Genomic DNA, 19,407 nt, shown 5'->3' on the forward strand with positions numbered 1-19,407 from the left:
ATAAAACTACATCTTATCTAAAAGTTCTCCTGGTTGCAGATATCCATGAGAATCTGTCACTTCATCTGGCAGTGCCTGGGGCCGAGTCCCAGTCAGGGACGCTGTGATGTCACGCCCGGTTTGTCATCATACTCAGCTGGGTATCCGTCCTCTGCACACATGCCTCTATTCACATAAAACATCCCTCCATTTCACTGCTGCACTGTAGTAATGTACGCTGACATTCAGCCCAAATCAGAATATTAAAATGCCTAGCATGCTCAAACATATCTCCTCCTCCTCGCCATCATCCAACATTTTTCTGATGTCTGCTTATGAGTCTGGTTTCCCTCGGCTGGTCTCCTTCCCCCCTTCAATTTGAACTTCCTTACATCTCAAAATCAATCTTCTGAGCCGCGATACAAATTTTGACATCCAAGAACGAGTAGGTATTGCAACATAATCTCAGTCGATAGGGCTGCATAAACTAAAGTGGAAACATGAAAAGTGAACAAAAAAAACATTGAACACAAACCTTTCAGATAATGTGCTGGAGAAACTGTGGTGAATAATGAAAATTATTCAAATATATGTTACTCATGCATCTATGTAAAAGGTTCTGGTGAGAAGTTTTCAAGTTTCTTGAGTAAAATTTGAATAAACCACTTTATTTAAAAGTAGAATACATCAGACTTGGAAAACCTCCATTTGGTGTGGAAAAGATGAACATTATTTACTTAGAATCCTCAGAATCACGTCACTATAGCAACTAACAAACAGGTGGGGGGAGTGATTAAATTAGTAAAATGTACCAAAGTTGCATATATGTGTGCTAATACTCATACAAATTATTTAATCTAATGTAGAAACTTTAATTTATCATTGAACCTAGTGGTTATAGCTCTGCAATGTTCTCTTTGAAAAATTAAACTTTTGTTGGAATAATGGAATGAATGGTAAACAGCATAAATCAAACAACTGTGGGAAACAGTTAAAGAAGTCTAAAGGATAAAAAAGCACATTTGGCAAATTTCATTGTTAATAAATAATTGTTCATTCTCAATTAAGTCCCCCTGATTGAAATAGTTTTAGATACAGAAATGTGTTTAATGTTCCTATAGGAGGTGTTTACAATAACATCTTATTATGACAGAAGAAACTGTATGGGGGTAATATTTCACATCAGTTTCTGTAAAAAAAAAGACAGATTAGAGTTTTGAACCAAAGTCAACACGCCAACATGCCTCTACATAAGGATGTATCATGTTTAGAGCATTTTATTATGCAGTGTTGTCAGGTGTGTTTCTTTATTGTCCTCTGTTGATTGGAGATATTGTTTTTCTTGCGTGATTTTTATGTGCGACAAAAGATAGAAATTAGCAACTCGCAAAATCTAATGCTAGCATTTTTTTATTTTGTATGCTTGATCAATGTCATTGCACACTGCTCCTTGATAAAGCCAATAAATGAAATGAAATCCCATTCATAAATGCCAGAGGCCAAATTAATAAACCCTACAAAGAGTTTGGTCTAGAAACTAATAAACTGTTTTGTTATTACCCGATGCCTTATCACACTAAAGTATGTGCATGTTTTGTTTGGCTTACTATTATGTGCTATCAATAGCATATACCCTGCAGTGTCATTAGTTACATACATCTATCTGATAATGTCAGCGAGAAATATTTGAAAAGTCAGGGTAAATTAACGTTATCTGGAAAGTGTAAATTATTTCTGTTGCTGCTCGAAGTGATCAAAGTAGAACAGCATCTTCTTTCTCTTTCTCTTATGATGAGGCTGCTCTGTGTCTGCCTATGCTTTGTCCAAACCCCTCTATTTATCCAAATAAAAAATAAATAAAAATTAGGTCAACTCTTCACTACATCACTTTGTGTAACAGATATGACATCTTCTGTCTTTTTCCAATCCCATAAAGTAACAAATTATTTAATTCCAAATGAAAAATCTGAATGCAGAAAATAAATGTTTGGTTCTTAAACCCAATGAAAACAAGAGACCTATGTTCACAATTTAAAGGTCATCAGGGACTTTAAAGGTTAAATGTAATTTCCATTTAATCATAAAAAAATGACATTTCACTGTGAAACACAGGTCTTTGTTCTTTTGTGAAAAAGATTGTTTTTCATTTAAATTTGTTTCTATGATAAAATTGTCCAAACATTTGACACCAGCAAAAATCATATCAATGTCCAAACAATCAGTATAATATCAAAGTGATGAAACTTGCGATATACACCCCTTCATTTATGTTATTAAGAAAATGAAAATAATGTTGTCTAAATGAGAGCATTTGACAGGTTATTTAAATATATTTAAAAACTGCCTTCATGAGCATAAAAATCATTACATAGCTTACACAGTGCCAAATGCTAAAACCTTAAAAAAAAATCCATTTGAATAAAACATACAAATAAGTATGTTTCACGGTTGAAAGATTTCACTGCAAACTTAAACAATGTATGTGTATCAAATGTTGAATGAATGGTAATAAGAATACTATGTAATTATAGTGTGTAAATACAGGCTACGGAAAAAAACAAACAAAAAAATAATTCTCTGGCCATTGTCATATCTGACGCTGCTTTTCATTTATCAGTTCTATTAAGTTGGAACCTTTTATTAAGATGTGTGAAGACGTGTAACTATTTTAAAGCAAAGTAAACAGAGTGCACACGGTCAGCTTTTGCTCCTGCGCTGTGACTTTAAATGTTTTTTTCAATGTAAATACATGTAAAAAAAAAACTTTAATTAAACATTCATCTGAGGCCTGCATGTTGTAAGAGACGGCTGTAAAATATAAAGCAATCATAAAAGAGCAGAGCTGCTTTGATGTTCAGATGAAACAAATGTCTTCTTTGGCGGAAGCTCTGTTTTTCTCTTTGTAACACACACACACACACACACCTACACACAAACACACACTCTTCACGAATGAGGTTCATTAACAATTAAGCAAGTAAAGTCAAATGCTGCAGCCAGCTCTCAACACAAACCCCTGTACATGTTTAAACCATCATTAGAGAACACTGCTGATATTGTATGTGTGTTCTTATGTTCAAACCAACCAGTTGGACTGTTACATCAGACTAATGATTTAAGACATACTCCCTTTGAGTTCCTAAACAACTATACATGGGACTTTCTCTTTTCACCTTCTTTCATCTTCTGAAACAGGAGTTTCACAACTGTTTTCATAACTTTATAGAAGTTTAAGTAGTTATCAACAAAAGAAACAAAAATGGTAAAAGGAAAGATTCTTATCATTTGTCAGACCTGATACTTAAGGCCCTCACCTGCATGAGCTAGAATCCTTTGCTACCCCAATCAGCATGTCTTTACCAACCGGCTCCAATGTTGAAAAATGAAGCCCATGTGAAGGCGGAAAAAACCGGCAGTTCATCAACAGTATATTATTGAGCCATGAATGCCCCATTAATATACCTCATTCAAAAATGACTGTTTTACAGCAGTTATAAACATGTTTGCTGCCTGATTCAAAAAATGACATAAGTCTGAATAGCTCTTGTCTTTATCAACATAAACTGCATGTTAGCTTTTTTTCTTTGCTTTTTTCTGCTGCTTGCTGAAGCACTAACCCAGTCAATGTTACACACCTCCCCCGTCAATCTTGAGCTGGCAATCAGGCCACGTACAGTGACACACAAGAAACTAGAGTTAAGCAGACCGAACAAGAGCAGGGAGCGGGAGTAACACACACATTCACACACAAACACACAATGAAACTGTACCATGTACAATCTGATATGGGACGTGGTCCACAAAGCAGAGGGTTCGGCAACAGGGGAGCAGTCTGTATCAGCAATGTATCTGACAGAGAAAGGCAGAAGCCTGGTCGGAAACAGGCGGAGGGTTGGAAAGACAGACGCTGTACAGACTCGCTTGGGAGTGGGAGTAACAACACAGACGGTCACATTGATGGATCAGAATTAACAACTTAGAATTGTAGTTGGAAACTTCAGTTATGACAGCCCACTTATTCATAAATTGAGGGGATAAAATCAGGCTAGGGCTTATAAATACAGTTAAGAGGTTGGGCCAGGCTCGGAAAGAACACAGCACAGGATTGGGTAGGGTTGGTCTGTGTTTTTTGAGCTCTCGCTTGTATTCTGTCATTAGGTTGACTCAAATTTAGGGTGAGACAGAATTTATAGCATGGTGACCGCCAGTCCACCTCAGTAAGCAGGCTTCTTCCATGTTTATGGTATAGTAAGGAGATACTCCTTTTAACAAACCTTTTTAGTTAACCTAGAATGCACAATAATCTAAACCTGAACAACTAAATACCATCCTTAGCCTGTATTGCTCATGTGAAATGCATTTTTACTGATCTGTCACTTTCTTGCATAGTTTACACAGTCACTTAAAGAGTGGCTCAACTTTGCATGAAACTCATGCATTACATTATAAAATCCTTACTGGACACCTGCTGAGTGAATGAGGAGGTTGATGTTGCCATGGCAACCCTCCAAAGTCCAGCAAAGCATTCAGTCTAGTGCCACATTTGTCTGACGCCCCTTTAAAGAACTAAAGGTTTTGTGACTATTAAGGTCCATTTAGGTCATGTTTGGTCTTGTGGGAAACAGGACATGTATTTTATTATAGTTAGCTCTTATCATGATGATTTATGTTTACAGTTCACTTTTGAGAAGGTTAGGTTTTCATAACTTATTTGATGCTATTAGAGTGTAAATGTGGCTGCTGTGGTGCTGTGTGCACTGGATTAGCAGAGAAGGAACAGGGTGAGAACATGTAATCAACATTACTGCAAGAGTCATTGAACTTTTCATTACATTTAGTGTCCGCTTCTTACTTAAACAAAATAAAATGGCATCTCTTTTTGACGACCAGGAGGGGAGGAAACATTGCACAGCATGCAGCATGCAGCTGTCCGCACACATATATTCTATGTTCACCATATTCACTTGAGCTGACTCTGTGTTGCATGTTTTCATGGCTTAAAGATTGTTTCCTGTGTACTTCAGGGCACCAAAATCTAATAAACTCATTACTCGTCACTGTTAATTATTCTCTTGCTCACATTAGAATTACGCTTTCTTCAGATTGTTGTCCCAATATAAACTTTTTTTTTTTTAAATCAATCAGCATAGTGGCCTCTGCTTACATCAAACGTTTAACCTCAGAGGAACAACGCTGAGTTGAAGGCAAACACCTCTGCATGCTCGAGTAGAAAATAAAAGTTTATTAATTCCATTTGAACAAATTCATTTTCATTTAATTCTTGTCCATTTATTTGTCTTATGCATTAAGAGGTACACTATACAAAATAAAACATTCTAAATTAAATTTAAATCCAAAATTAGATGACAATAAAGGATATTCATGTCATTAATTGTATTCATAAAATACAGTCGATTTGTTTTAAGGCTTCAGAAAGCTGTAGGGATGACCAGCCTGGTAGTTAGCATCGTCCTGGTGCCAAAAAATCACTGAGAGATTAAGTCGTTCGTTAAGTGCATAAAATAAACTCTATGTCATAGGTTTCTGTTTCTTACATGGGTTGGATAAACCATGAAATTAAAACAATTTAAAAGATTTTTTTATTATAACTTAGTTTCTTCTTTATCATTCATGTTCCATTATGAAAATCACAGCGGCTGCTGCCTAATCAAACACGCACTCATTTCATAAAGATTAAAGCCATTACAATTAGCCTGAGAAAAGACAACATCAAACAAGAATAAAACACACACTTATGCATTCATAGACCATTTAACCAGAGAGAAGGAACTATGAAATCAATTAGTATAATGTATAACACTTAGTGTGTGTGTGTGTGTTTGTGTGTGTGTGTGTGTGTGTGTGTGTGTGTGTGTGTGTGTGTGCGCGCGCGCCTGCAAAGACCTCTGTGATATGGCCAACGTCTGACACTACACCTACATTTTCCATAGATTTATAATAGTTAAATGGGCACAATGCACAAGTCCCGTCCACATGATTGTTTGATGTGCGTTAACACGTTCGCTGACATCACAACTACGCCACACTTTAAAGTGTATGCACATAAAAGCCGCACCTGGATGATACACAACAATAATAAATATCTTTGTCAAACGTAGAAGTAGGTGTGGCATGAGTGAAGCTACAATGGTCAGACACGCTTCACAATGACTTCTGCATTGTGCCCATGAATTTAGAATGGATTCAACCCCCATAGTGTGCATGAGTGTGTTTATGTGTGTGCATATACAGTACGTAGATACTGTATGCTGTATGAGGCAACCAGGGGAAAAAAAAGATGATTTTGTTAGTGTCATTGTAAGTGGGAGGGGGCAGTCAGAGAGACATATTGCTCAACAGCCAAATGCTATCAAAGCTCCCTTTACTCTATTTTTTTACATAGATTAATTTGAGCATTTCTATTATCTGTGTAAGTGAGAAGATGATTTGTAAAGGTGCAGACTGTTTGAGGCACAAACACCGGATCCCATTTGCTCAGCACAGCTTATGTATTGACATTTCCAAGCAATGAAATATGAATCACTCTTCATTTCCACCAAAACATGAAAACAAACTCCACTGGGGTGCAAATCTACCAGGGCAATGAATCACTGTGTGTGTGTGTGTGTGTGTGTGTGTGTGTGTGTGTGTGTGTGTGTGTGTGCGTGCGTGCGTGCGTGCGTGCGTGTGTGTGTGTGTGTCAGAGAGAGCTCAGTGGGCCTCAGCATAGTCACATTCATGCTCCCCCTCCACCTCAATAACTCTCCTATAAAAAGGTGCACAAATCTCTTAAGTACAACTTAAAAAGAAAGCCCAAATCCTCAATCAACACTACAATTAACTGATGTGTAAGAGGGGAGAATGGAACAGATCCCTATATCTCATTAATTTAGCTCATAAATGGCCACCATCAACCCTAAAACTACTAGTTTGTGTCTGCTGACCACTTCAAAGTTACACTTGCCTACATATTAAAGCAAAACCTTCTAATTCTGTTGGCCGAGTTGTCACCATGACGAGAGCTTTTTATGTTTGCAGGCAGATAAAAGGCTGCTCGAAGAACAAAATCTGGCAAGTGATGGCGTTATCTCTCATCCTCAGAATGCTTAAAATTAAAAATGAATAATTTGGCACAAGTTCCATTTCTTTTTCTTACCATGACAAATAATTTCCCAGTTTAAAATTAAATGGTTTAATATTAAGCTTGTTATAACATTATTAAGGTTTATGGTCCCAACATAGAAGCTTAAGACCCAATTATATAATATATAACATACCCTTGAGTTAGAAACATCACAGTGCATGCTCTAAGGGGAAAATAAAGATACACTGAGTGTCAGGAAACAGTTTTTTGCATCAGCTTTGCAACTATGTCATCATAGTCGAGTGCTGAATGTGTAAGACGTTTTTTAATATTCTTTGTGTGCACTTTACACGTCAGTCTTGACTCCACGCGTTGTCAACTAAAGAATCAAAAATTAGTCAAATAATCAGCCCATCTCCTGTTTTATAACATAACAGTTCTAGCAACTTCAAGGAACATGTTGGAATGTTTTCCCCAAAGACTTTTTAATAAATCAATATCCTCCATCAATAACACATCTTGGATATTTGTTGTTTTTTTTTTGTTTAAAACTGAAGATTAGTGTGTTCATTCCTTGGTATGGAAATTCTCTCAAGACAAAACAAAAGCAAACTCAACAGATTATTTAAGCATGTAATCTCCAGATACTGAAGACAATACTGTTTTTCTAAGCTCCTAAATTCGTTTTAGGTATAATGACTTCTCACTGGTCTACAGAAAATAATACTGTGGTACAACTTTTACACAGCCTCTGCAAGCCTCAGCTCCGTGGAGTCATGAAGAAGCCCACCTTCTTGGTGATTTGATCAGGATAACTTGATGAATGAGAGCCATTACCTTCTCTTGAAATTATATTTTACTGTATAGATGACACTGAAGTGAATATTTTTTCTCTCCATCTTTTGTATGATATATCCTCTCGTCTCATACTGTATTTTTCCTCCTACAACATCCTTATCCCCGTCTTCCTTAGGGCCAGAGCCTTTCTTTCTGTCTTAGCTCTCCTGTAAACCCAACATGGTGGCCCTCAATCAAGTTTGGAGTCAGCAGGGGTATTTTCCCAATGTGAAAATTAGCTATAACGTGTACTCACCCAAGTGACTTCTCCAGTCGACTGGCTGGGGATCCAACAATCTCCCCAAGAGTACAGAACGTCTGACCCAAGAAGTCCTGGAGGGAAGGAAAAAAATAAAAATGGATGGAAATGGAACAGATTTATGAATGTGAAGTGGAAAGAAAAGAAACCGGAGTCAGACTTACGAAATAAACTCATGTTTATGAAGTTGATTAAAAAATCACACTATTACATGTGAACAAGAAGCGGCTCATCGAGTCACATTTGCAGATGAAATGTAAACATTGGACTGCATCTGCATCTGGCATAAGTCGAAATAAATGTTGTCTTATTTTTTCCGACACCTTAGGCTAAAAATGTTTTAGATAACTCTTGGATCTTGTGTAAGATGTCTTTATTGTATGCTTCTCTCAGATGTATTTTATGACAGGGTCTATGTAAAGCACGTTACTTAAAGTGACAATCTGTCTAAAGCACTTAATTATTCAAGTCATTTTATGCTGTTTCATGAGATAGAGAGTTAAAGACAGGACAAAGTCAGATGATCTGCATCATAGGAAGTCACCATCATCAACCTGGTAACAATGATGATGACATGGTTAACATGTCACAGTTTTTGTCATTTTTCGTACGAAAATCTACTTAAAATTGGGAAAACTGCTGGATGCACCAATTAAGAAAAACAGATGCTGATGGTAAAAATAACATTGAACAGCTGATAGTTTTTTTCAATTTCTGATCTTTTTTCTTAAATAAATATAGCAAATTTGATTCTTTTAGTTAAATTCACCTGTCTGGTCCATGAACCAGAGCACTGCAACTGCTTGTTGCTAGTATTATGAGAGCTGAATATAGACAGGAAATGTGGTGTAGAGAGAGTGTCTGCACCAAACAGCTTCAGGAATGGGAGTTGAACCTACTGTACAACCAATACATAAAGAACTGTATACTCAGTACAGGGGGTGTGTGCTCTACCAACTGAGCTCAAGCAATTCTTCATTCAATGTTTTAAGACTTTACAATGTTAGTGAAGATCATTAAAGTCACACAGGCAATCATTACCTTTGAGTGAGCACACATTTGATTGTTCAAATTTACAAAACAACCCCATAAAAATAATACGCCCATAAAAATAAGAATTATCAGATAATAAATGGATGTATCCCTATTAAGTGAGGTTGTTTAAATAAGTTTAAGACAAATATTAGGAAGTCAACAACATTTTGTTTCATCACATGAACTGACATCTCTTTGGCAACACCGCTTTGTTTGTCTAATGTATCCACCCACCCAGACCTGTCCCCTGGATGGCCATTTAGCCTTGTATCACATCCTCTCACATCTTTTTTGTAGATATCATTTGCACTGAAATGTTTTAATAACACATGAAATTTCTTCAGACATTGATATGTAATATACACTATTAATGAAACCAGGCTGGTTATGACAGCAGTTATGGTTTAATGCTTGCAGTGATTCCCAACTGGTCTTGCTTCATCCAATGTCCCCAAGAAATTAGGTCAGGGTAAACACATGAACAAAAAGCCCTGTTAGAGCCTGAAATGTAATAATTGGTCGATGATGTAACAAAGTGCTGAGCCCAAAACGTTTTGCCTGACCTTTTGGGTCAGTTATTACATTATGGGGCAAGAAAAATATTTGTCCCCTAATAACTTGTTACATTTTGGGCAAAAAAATACAATGTTTTGAGCTCAGTATTTTGTTACATTATTGTCCAGTTATTACATTTTGGGTTTTGTTACATTCTTTAATAACCACTTATAAGCCTATTGCTCTTGGAGAAAAAATCAAGTTGACATTCAAAGTTGTTTGACAATTTTTTTACTAAAATAACTTAAATACATCATAGTTTTAATTAAAGAAGCGATATTCCAGTGAGAGTGATTCAAACATTGCACATAGCAACTAAAATTAATTCAGGTTATTGAAATGATATTTATAGCATACCTTGTGATATTATGACATATATTTACAGATGATGGCATCTAAAAAAGATGTCTAATATTAATTATCAATTCCTCTTTCAAGTACCACGCTGTTTCAGAGGTACAGTACATGCAAAACGTTTTTTTTTTAATGTCTTAGACAACAATCAACTAGAATTAATGTAACTCAATGAGACTAACCCCAATCGTAGACTTCGACCCACCCGTTGGGAACCACAGGTTTTATGTATTGTGGATGATATGGGACAAATAAGACAGGATGTAGGGATAAAAGCACAATGAAAAAAGACCATTATCATGATTCTGAATACTGTGGAGCCTCATTAGAGAAAGAGTGACATAGTTTCTGTCTCTCCATTTCTCTAATATTGATCTGCGAGCCAAGACAAAAATGTATCATTTCTATTTCTGAACAGATCACCATTCAGATGTGACAAACAAGTTACATTTAATAATTAAACATCAAACACACTATCAAATATATTTATTGGTATAGCACATTTAAAATGAAACTGCACATGGTTTAAGTGAGACGATTGGGAAATCTCACCCATCTTTACCATGTTAAAAAATATGCAAATCAACTGCTGTAGACATTCTGACTGAATATTTACACATTATCTTGCTCTCTTGGAAGATGGTAAAGAGTAGCACACACAGGTTGGCTTGAATCTTTTTGTTCTGATTAGTGAAAGCATCCTTCCTCCTGGGAAAAGGATCATTAATGTGCGACAGCAGCCATGCAGTGTCAGAGTTAAAGGGATGCCGGGACCTACGTTGAATTCTGCGGGCTTCCAGAAAGGTTGGGCAGCAGGAGCAACAACAGCAACAACAACAAATACAACAGAGCACATCATATACAAGGGACACTGTTCTAAATACCTAGCATTCCTAGCACTTCTTAAGATGAATAAAAAGAAAAAAAGAGTGCTGAACAGAGACTAAAACCCCAGACAGACAGGTGGAAACACAGCTAGAGATGAAAAAATGCAAACCCCTGTCATCCAAATACGTCAAATAATCATCTCAACTGATTATTATGAATTCTTGTGAATGCTTTTTGTCACCCTAGTTTCCAGCATCACTAATAAAAACATGTTTTAAATAATATAATTTGACGTACGCTTATTGGAAACTAATGGATAAAAGCATTCTATAATCAAAGCTGCTCTACATGACTATAACAAGTATGCCTACCAATGAATAATGACGTAAAACTACATATTAATCAATAACATGTATAAAAAATGTCACATTTATAGAACTACAGTGTAAATAACCACTGCTATAGAGTAGAAACAAAAACAGTGAATAACATTTGTATTTGGAGACTTTTGAACAGGCAACAAGAAGGGTTTGCTTTATTTCATCATGAGAACCCATGCAACAGGCTGGTCAAATTGAAGAACTAACATTACCTATAATAGGACCACAGATTTAAAAGAAAGGCTCAGGCCAATCGCGAATCACTTGGAATGTCTTCTTCCATGAAGTTATATTTAATCAGTCCACAGTCTTTTTTTTCTCAATTAGCCAAATTTTCAGATCGTATTCCAGATTGGCCTCCATTTGTCTGTGGTTCAGGATTAAAAGAAAACATGCACTCACGTGTTTGGACAGGTCGGGGCTTTTAGAGTCCACATCATATCTGAAAGGAAACAAAATGAAAGCAGCTGTTGTGTATAGTCTAATGTAAGTCAGGACATAGCCTGTGAAGTAGGATTTATAATAAAAACTGGAGTTTGATCAACAATGGGTGCTAAGACATTCATTAAAAAAAAAAAAAAACACAAGATCCTCAATCGGAATGACTTATCAACATATATTTTTGCTTGGACATTAAAAGATATGTTTTGTTTTAAACACCCGGTGAAGAGATAATTTAGTATTCTACTTGATTGAAGATCACAGTAAGTAGAGAGTTGGTAGGGACATCATGAGAGATCAAAACAGATAAAGTGATCAAAAAATAGAGGCAGGATATTTGAATCTTTTCAGATGTTACTGTATGGAAGGGAATATTAATGGTGGAGGGTTTCAACAAGACCTTTTCTCTTCATTTATAATGATTGAAGGGCCTACTCTGATTTGCATGTGAATATAAAGCTATGAAAGTGAGGTTAATGGACCAAATGCAATGTAAAAAGGTAAAACATTTGATCAAACGATAGATCTAGTTCACCTGGAAACAAATCAGACACAAATAGACAGATAGAGATTGAGTAATTATTTAGTATAATGGCAAGAAGAACCTAGAGAAATCTCCTGATATGCAACCATGCACTACACTGTTTATGGCTTGTTAATTTTTATCAAATTATTTGAAGCTGAAAAATATATTCTTATGCATATTGGGGCAGGAAAGCTGAGGATAATATAACCGTTTCTATTAAAGGAACTGTTTGGTAAAATTGTTATGTCTATGAAAAAGCACAACGAACCACAGTAAGCGCTTTGCAAAGTCCTGTCCCCATTAGTTACTGTCAACCATGTCACGCTTCCCTGCTCTATGTGGTGCATTTGCAGGTTACAATAAGAACATCGGGCAAATTTCTTTCTCAAAATTCTTCAGAATTTTTCAATGAGGCTTTAAAGACAAAAATTCTTTATTTTTGATTTAATGTTTTAATGTTGTTTCCTCTGATGCGTTTAAGATAAAATCGTTATATTTGTGTGATTGTGAGGAAGGTACACAAGTTTACCAGGCAAGAAGGCAATTCAATTAAATTTGTTTAAATTACCTTTTTTTCAGATGGTTTGACTAAAGAAAACCTCCTCAAAAGATAATGCACTGGATATGTAAGATATGATGTGTGCCTTTGGAAATGAAAACAGATGTACACTCCTGATCCATTCCTGAATCATTTGGACTCAATATTTTTGTTTGGAATGAAAATGATACCTACCCCACCAAACATAAATATATAGTTCATAATAGAACCCATACATGTTTTTATAAATCATGTCAAGTCATGCTGTACGTTGGTACTGTCACTAAGCTATGACTGGGGAATCACTGTTCGGGCACATTTTCTGAAAGGTCAACTCAAGAATACATTACATTGTACAAGAGAGAAGATACAAACATTAAAAAGAAAACACTTACAAGTCAAAGCGAAGGCTTTGTTTCTCCTCAAAGAAGTAGTCCAAGATGTACTTTCGTACAAAGTCAGGGTTTAGAGTGTTGTCTATCACCTCTGTTCTTCCAAACTGCGAAAGTAAAAAGACAAATGAAGTTCAGAGAGACAAATAATTGAGATGAAGCAAGACAACAAAACACTGTTTCTAAAAACAAGTGCATTTCAAACTGTTGTCTCCTCACACTTCTTCTCGTTCTCAAATATTCACATGCATACATTTTCACAGTCCTGATTAATGGATGTACTTTCACAAGCTGCTGCTGTGCAGAGTAAGCCAGGGCTGTGTTTCCTGTTTCCTTGATCCTCTCTCCCCTCCAACATTAATTACAGAAGGATAACTCACTCCTCGACCACACAGAAAGAGATAAAGGACGAGGTGCGGAAATGTGTGATAAGAGACAAACAGAGGAAGAAAAATTGTTGAAGAGGGTTTGAACAGCATCTTTGAGTAAAGGGGATGAAACTGGTGTGGTGGATTCAGACAGATATGTAGGAGGAGAGTGGGAGTGGGAAATGAGTGGGCAGGGAGAGGAGGAGAAATGCAGCTATTAAGACACTCTTAATTAGTGCGATTTTCAATCTCAAAGTGCGCATCCAGGGAAATTTGCAAGAGAAAAAGCTGGCTGAGACCCTGTAACGCCACAAGCTACTATACAACATAAAAAGCTGATTATAAGTTTAAAACATGAGAAACAGTACACATTAATCATTCAAAGCCCTCTGGAATTCCCAATGTGATCAAATACTCTCTTGCACATAGTGTAGAATCGCAGCTAAAATACAGTGGGATGGTAAAAAGTGAACAAGACTGACCATTAGATTTCCATACTTTATAGTTTTCAGTGTAAAAGAGACAGGAATACTAGGATGCTATATGGCTTTTGCCCTGCAGGCCAATGTTTAAAATTATTTTGATGGTTGACAGTTAGATGGTCCCTGCAGCTTGATGAAAGAAGTCCGTATCACTACTCATCTGCCACAATATGCCACAGCCAGGGACCAATGCAATTCAGTCTCTCATGCTTCATTAGGCTGTTCATTGTTTTCTTCTTATCTACCTTTGAAGGTCTTAATGTAGTTGGGCAGCCAGACTTCTGTCAAAGTCCCGAATTTTGGGTTTTTTTGGATTTTGTTTTGTAGTTCTTGTCCCTTGTGTGTCGAGTTTGGCTTTACTTCCCGAGCTGTGTGTTTCCCGCTTTTTTTAATTGCCCTCATTAGTTTTTCCTGTTCACCAGCCTGAACTCTCGTACCCACAAACCTGTTGTAGCTTTTCTTGATTCCCTCAGCAGTATATAGTCACCCAGCTGTCTCTGCTCTTTGTCAGTTTATTGTGTTAGGTTTCTGTAGCGTTTGTTTCTCGCCTGCTTGGTTTTGATTTTTGTCATAAACGTCGTCATTTTTTCTTGCCTGACTGCCACTCCAGTATTCTGTAAGACTTTTTGTAATGTCATTGGATTTCTCACACTTTGGCATCAGCCTGTCCGGACAATGTGGTGGATTTGGATCTAGTTTTGTCTCCTCTGCAACTGTGACAAAGGCCAAATATAACCACATTGTATACCTCAGGCAAGCTTCCTTAAATAGGAATGCACAGGAATAAATGATCTGTTTGGTGTATCAGGTTGCAGGAGTTGTAATCGTACAACAATGTATGACAAGATAAAGATTGATTGCAAAAGAAAAACATTTTATACTTTACATAGAAAAACAAATCCATAGAATTTGGAAAGATTAAATTCCACTGTTTCATGTACCAGATGTTTGTGATCTTTTAACCTGCAGTTTTATGTCTTCCTCAGTGTGCCAAAGTTGTAGTCGACATAGTCACATTGTTCATATATGTTATGTAGTTTCCATTTTGTTTTTATTGATTCACTCACTTTTCCATCACTTTTGAGAACCTTCACTTTGATTAAGTCAGCCTCCCTCCTCTCACAATGACATACACTCACACACATACACCTGAGACATTGCCTCTGACGAACACCTGCTTCCTGACAAATCTGTTTAATTTTCACAAGCTCATCCTTAACTAAATCCTTCATTGATTTGGTTACAACTGGAGTGGTGTTTCAATTAAGGCAGTAATCAGAGTCTTCCAGTATGGTGAGTCTTGCCTGCAAGAAAGATGTAAAATCTGATATAAAATAGAGAGTCATCTTTGATCCAGACATCCTCTGTTTTATTTGAGAGCTGCAAAACTCCCTGTTTTAATTATCATCCAGCAATAAGTAGGAGTTGATTTTCCTCTATAACGTGAACAGCAGGTATTGTAGGTGGATGTGTGAGTTCACCTTGTCCTTTGGTTGGTGTTGTAAAAACAACAAATTCAATTCAATGTGGGCAATAAGGACAACACAACTGCTGTAGAACTTCACACTTTTTAGTTTTTACACAGTGTTGAACAACTTTTATAACCTGTGTGTTGAGGTTGTATGTTTCTCTATGTGAACTCACCGACTGGAAATCTAAATTTAACACCAGTGAGGAAGAGTGGAGGAAAAGGAAACCCAGACTTTCAAAGAGACCCTGAGGTGTTGATGAGGATGTAAGCACATGTTAGCGAATAGGTGAGTGATGGAGAAGATTAGCTTTATAATGTGATTTTTTTTTTCTTCCGCTGAGTGGAAGAAACAATTCCATGCTGCAGAGTTTATTAGATGCTGCCGGGGAAAACCAATGAGAATCTAGTCCACTATGTTTTGTTCCTGCTTTGGTGTTTTTTTAACTACATGGTAATGGCAATCATGATTTTAAATGGAATACTTAAAAAATACAATTGTTTGTCTGTAAATAGAATTCAACAAGAATCTACATTCATTCATTATTAATACAGCCACATAATCATTTTAAATGTCAAATAGTGATTTTAAAGAGTGATTTTGGATGCAGCCCTAGTCTAAATCTATATATAGATTATACAGTTAGGTGGTTGTAGCTAAGATCTGTTCGATTTACCTCAGCAAAGCACAGAGGTATTCAGGTATTCGTCAAACCCTCCAGCACATTACAGAGAAACATACAGTCGTTACATCTTGTTAAAAATAATTTTTCATCGTAACAAAAAAGGTTGATGTTCATTTTTTCATCGTCCCGCAAGCTGTCCATAATCATATTAATCTGATAAGCTAATATCCCTTACTTGAAAATGTCTTCAAAACTCAAAAACAGACAAAAATACTCTTATAGACATATACACGCAGTAAGTGAGACCAGGGTGTAAAATGCAACCCCTGTAAAGGACAGCTATAACAGGATGTGAGTCTAATCCTTCATTATCTTTGTGCCTCTTTTGTTTCAAACCTGACCAAAATGTCATTTTCTTCTCCCCTGGAGCACACAATAACCACTGCCAGGGATTTATGTCCTATACGAATGTCCTAGCTCTTTGCCAAACATGGCTTTTCCTTCTCCTTACACAGTGTGGAGGATCTTTATGAAGTCTTGTGAGCTCACAGAGGAATGTTGTGAATTAGTACAGACTTTTCTGTTTTGTCCTGACTAAAAATGTGTAGGGTCGTGTTTCAAACAGGTTTAAATGCACAGCTAAAAACTTTGTTATTATTCTTATTTGCCAGTAACCTAGGTTCACGGGAAAATGAATCTCAGAGTTTGTTAGAAATTTGAGCCAGTGCTGTGCTTGTGTTCTGATGCAACATGTTTTTTTAATAACATGATTCAAAGACACACTTACACCACAACACACATTACCATGGAGCTAATAACAGTGTGATGTCACAGGCAAATTAGATGGTGAAAAAAAGATGAAAAAGGTCAGCCTTGTCATATGTGCTTAGAACTGCGGTAAATTAACACCATCCACCTACTTCGATGTTCTGTTTCTGAAGTAGCGCGTATATGACCAGAGAAAAACAGCTTCACTGGTCATTTGTAAGTGGCCTGGGATTTCTTTTTCTAGCATGTTTTAAATCCCTTTAATGATGTATGCAAGGTGCTAGCCTGGCCACAGTGCCCACAACGATTCTAACTGTTGAACATTGAGTGTGGTTTGATCAATTGTTGGCAAATCTCAAGGATTTCCTTTAATATCCAGTCTTATAGACTATGGTGTTGGCAATGCTGGATTCATGTGATGATGCCTAAAAAGATCATACACAAAGAAAAAAGTAATTGCAGCCTCAGGATTCTTTATTTTTACTTTTGCTGACATAAACTTGACTAATAACAAATCTTAATAGAAAATTTAACATTTTTGTCTATTAAATAGTAAGTATCTTTTCTTGCAATATTTTTACAGGTATACACAGCAGCCAATTGCCGCAGTCCACAATGAGTTACATTGTTTATGGAGAGGCTTTCTTTTTGCTCCACAAAGCAGATCTCTGTCAGTGCTTGCATTACTCCTCAGGTTGCTCCAGTCAATAATACTTGAAACTATCTAAAGTATGTTTAAACTGCACAAGCTTATGATATCCATTATGCGTGTTGAACATCTCTGACTTGAAATTATGATGATTCTCGATGCCTTATTCCTTACCCAGATGTTTCTCTATTATTTTCAAGAAGAATATATTCAGCTTTAATTAAAAAAGATGTCTTATTTACAACAATCATGATGTTCCAATGTTTTCTATGCTTTTTTTACATTCTCAGAGAATGCCTGCTAGAATCAGCCCTATTGTTAAATTGCCTTAAAAGTGTGTTCCCACTAAATAGAGCAAAGAACATGTGCAGAAGTATGAACATGTGCAGTCAAACAGCACATTCATGGTACGGAAATGATGGGGATGTTCTTCATCTACAGGAGACCTCTTTATAAAGCCAAAGCTGCATAAGCATGACAGACATTATGGTGGTGTGTCACAGGGTCCTGTCAGAAGATGTTATTTTAGCATCCCTGGTGAGTCACCTGTTTGGCTGAGGTTTGAAGGCAATAGGTTTTACACAGTGTTTTCTGGAGCCTCACCAACACCCACCTTCTCTTAACAATATGATGATGGATGTGATGGTTTTATCTCCCCCAGCAGTTTAGTTTTTAAATGTCCCTATTTATAGAACAAAAGCAAGTGATAATGACATAATGAAGTTTGACTTGAAAATGAAGCCAAGCGAAACCCCAATTATACAAATTATGTTTGGTGCACTGATAGGAATCACAGTTTGTCTTACACAGAGTGGTTGTGAAACTAGAACAAGCGTGAAAGACTTTTTGTAGGGAGACCTCTGCATATGTATGTGCCTAAGCTTTAAGTTAGCATACATATTTTCACACAAACAAATCACATAATTCCCCCGCAGTCCCTCCGCCACACAGTCGAGAGCTTACACAGCCATCTGCTTTAGACGGGTAAATACACAAGCAATACGCGAGGGTCATCTGACTGCATATGTATCAATACATATGGATTACATTCAAATCTGTTGCATTATACAGCCAGAGAGGACCAGTGTTATATCTGAGGCCACTTGGAGAAATCGGTAATGTAGGATGAATGATGATGTCACATGAGGGGGTTGAGCTCAAATACAACTACAGAAGTGTCATGGGAATGTGTGGATGTTGGAAATACATTTATACTGTTTTACACCACACATGCAGATGCGGACACACACACACACAAGTTTGCAGACATACAAAAAAGGTTCCCATAAAAAAAAAAAGCTAAATAGAGTGATATGATAATGACCCTTTCACTGGATTTTCCTGCCCTCCATGACTGGCTTATTTTCAATGACCTTCTTCATTCAGGTAAATAACTTTTCTTCCCTACAAGTTTTTGTCTTTAACTTTCCTCTGCGTCTGATATCATGTTTGGTAACTAATTAGTACAACAGGAAATATTGTTTTACTTTTCATTGGGGGCATAAAAATAGAGAGTATTTTAATTAGCTGCCTCGTTTAGTAACTTTTACAATAACTTGTTAGTTTTAATATAGACATTATTTGAGAGAGCGGTAATGTAAAGAAAATATATGACTGAAAGCTTTATTATAAAGTTCAGTGTTACCCTAGTTTTCTGTTGCTTAAAGTAATATTGTACTGACTTAATCAAAAGCTATTTTTGAATGATTACTGTAATGGATAAGCAATGATTTAAACTAAAGAAAAAAAGGGCAAACAGTTGAATGATAAGTAAAGAGAGTGTTTGAATGTCTGCATTAACCAAAGACCGCACAGTGTGAGCTGTCTCAGTGTCTCCC

At 36.5% G+C, this 19,407-nt stretch overlaps 1 protein-coding gene across 3 annotated transcripts in view; it reads right to left on the reverse strand.

Moving 5' to 3' along the window:
* Nucleotides 1–19,407, reverse strand: part of LOC306822038 (copine-8-like) — a 113,376-nt gene that overhangs the window by 69,410 nt on the left and 24,559 nt on the right. The window contains exons 5-8 of one of the 3 annotated variants that reach the window (XM_079340752.1): nt 13,212–13,315; nt 11,714–11,753; nt 10,286–10,297; nt 8,157–8,233 (exon numbers count right to left, since the gene is read on the reverse strand). In XM_079340752.1, coding sequence (XP_079196878.1) covers nt 8,157–8,233; nt 10,286–10,297; nt 11,714–11,753; nt 13,212–13,315 — 233 coding nt within the window. Of the gene's footprint in view, nt 1–8,156; nt 8,234–10,285; nt 10,298–10,881; nt 11,598–11,713; nt 11,754–13,211; nt 13,316–19,407 lie in introns of those variants that run through there. The other 2 variants (XM_079340753.1, XM_079340754.1) reach the window with 2 other exon arrangements.

The sequence above is a fragment of the Symphodus melops genome (genome assembly GCF_947650265.1).
Source record: "Symphodus melops genome assembly, chromosome: 4".
Taxonomy (NCBI): domain Eukaryota; kingdom Metazoa; phylum Chordata; class Actinopteri; order Labriformes; family Labridae; genus Symphodus; species Symphodus melops.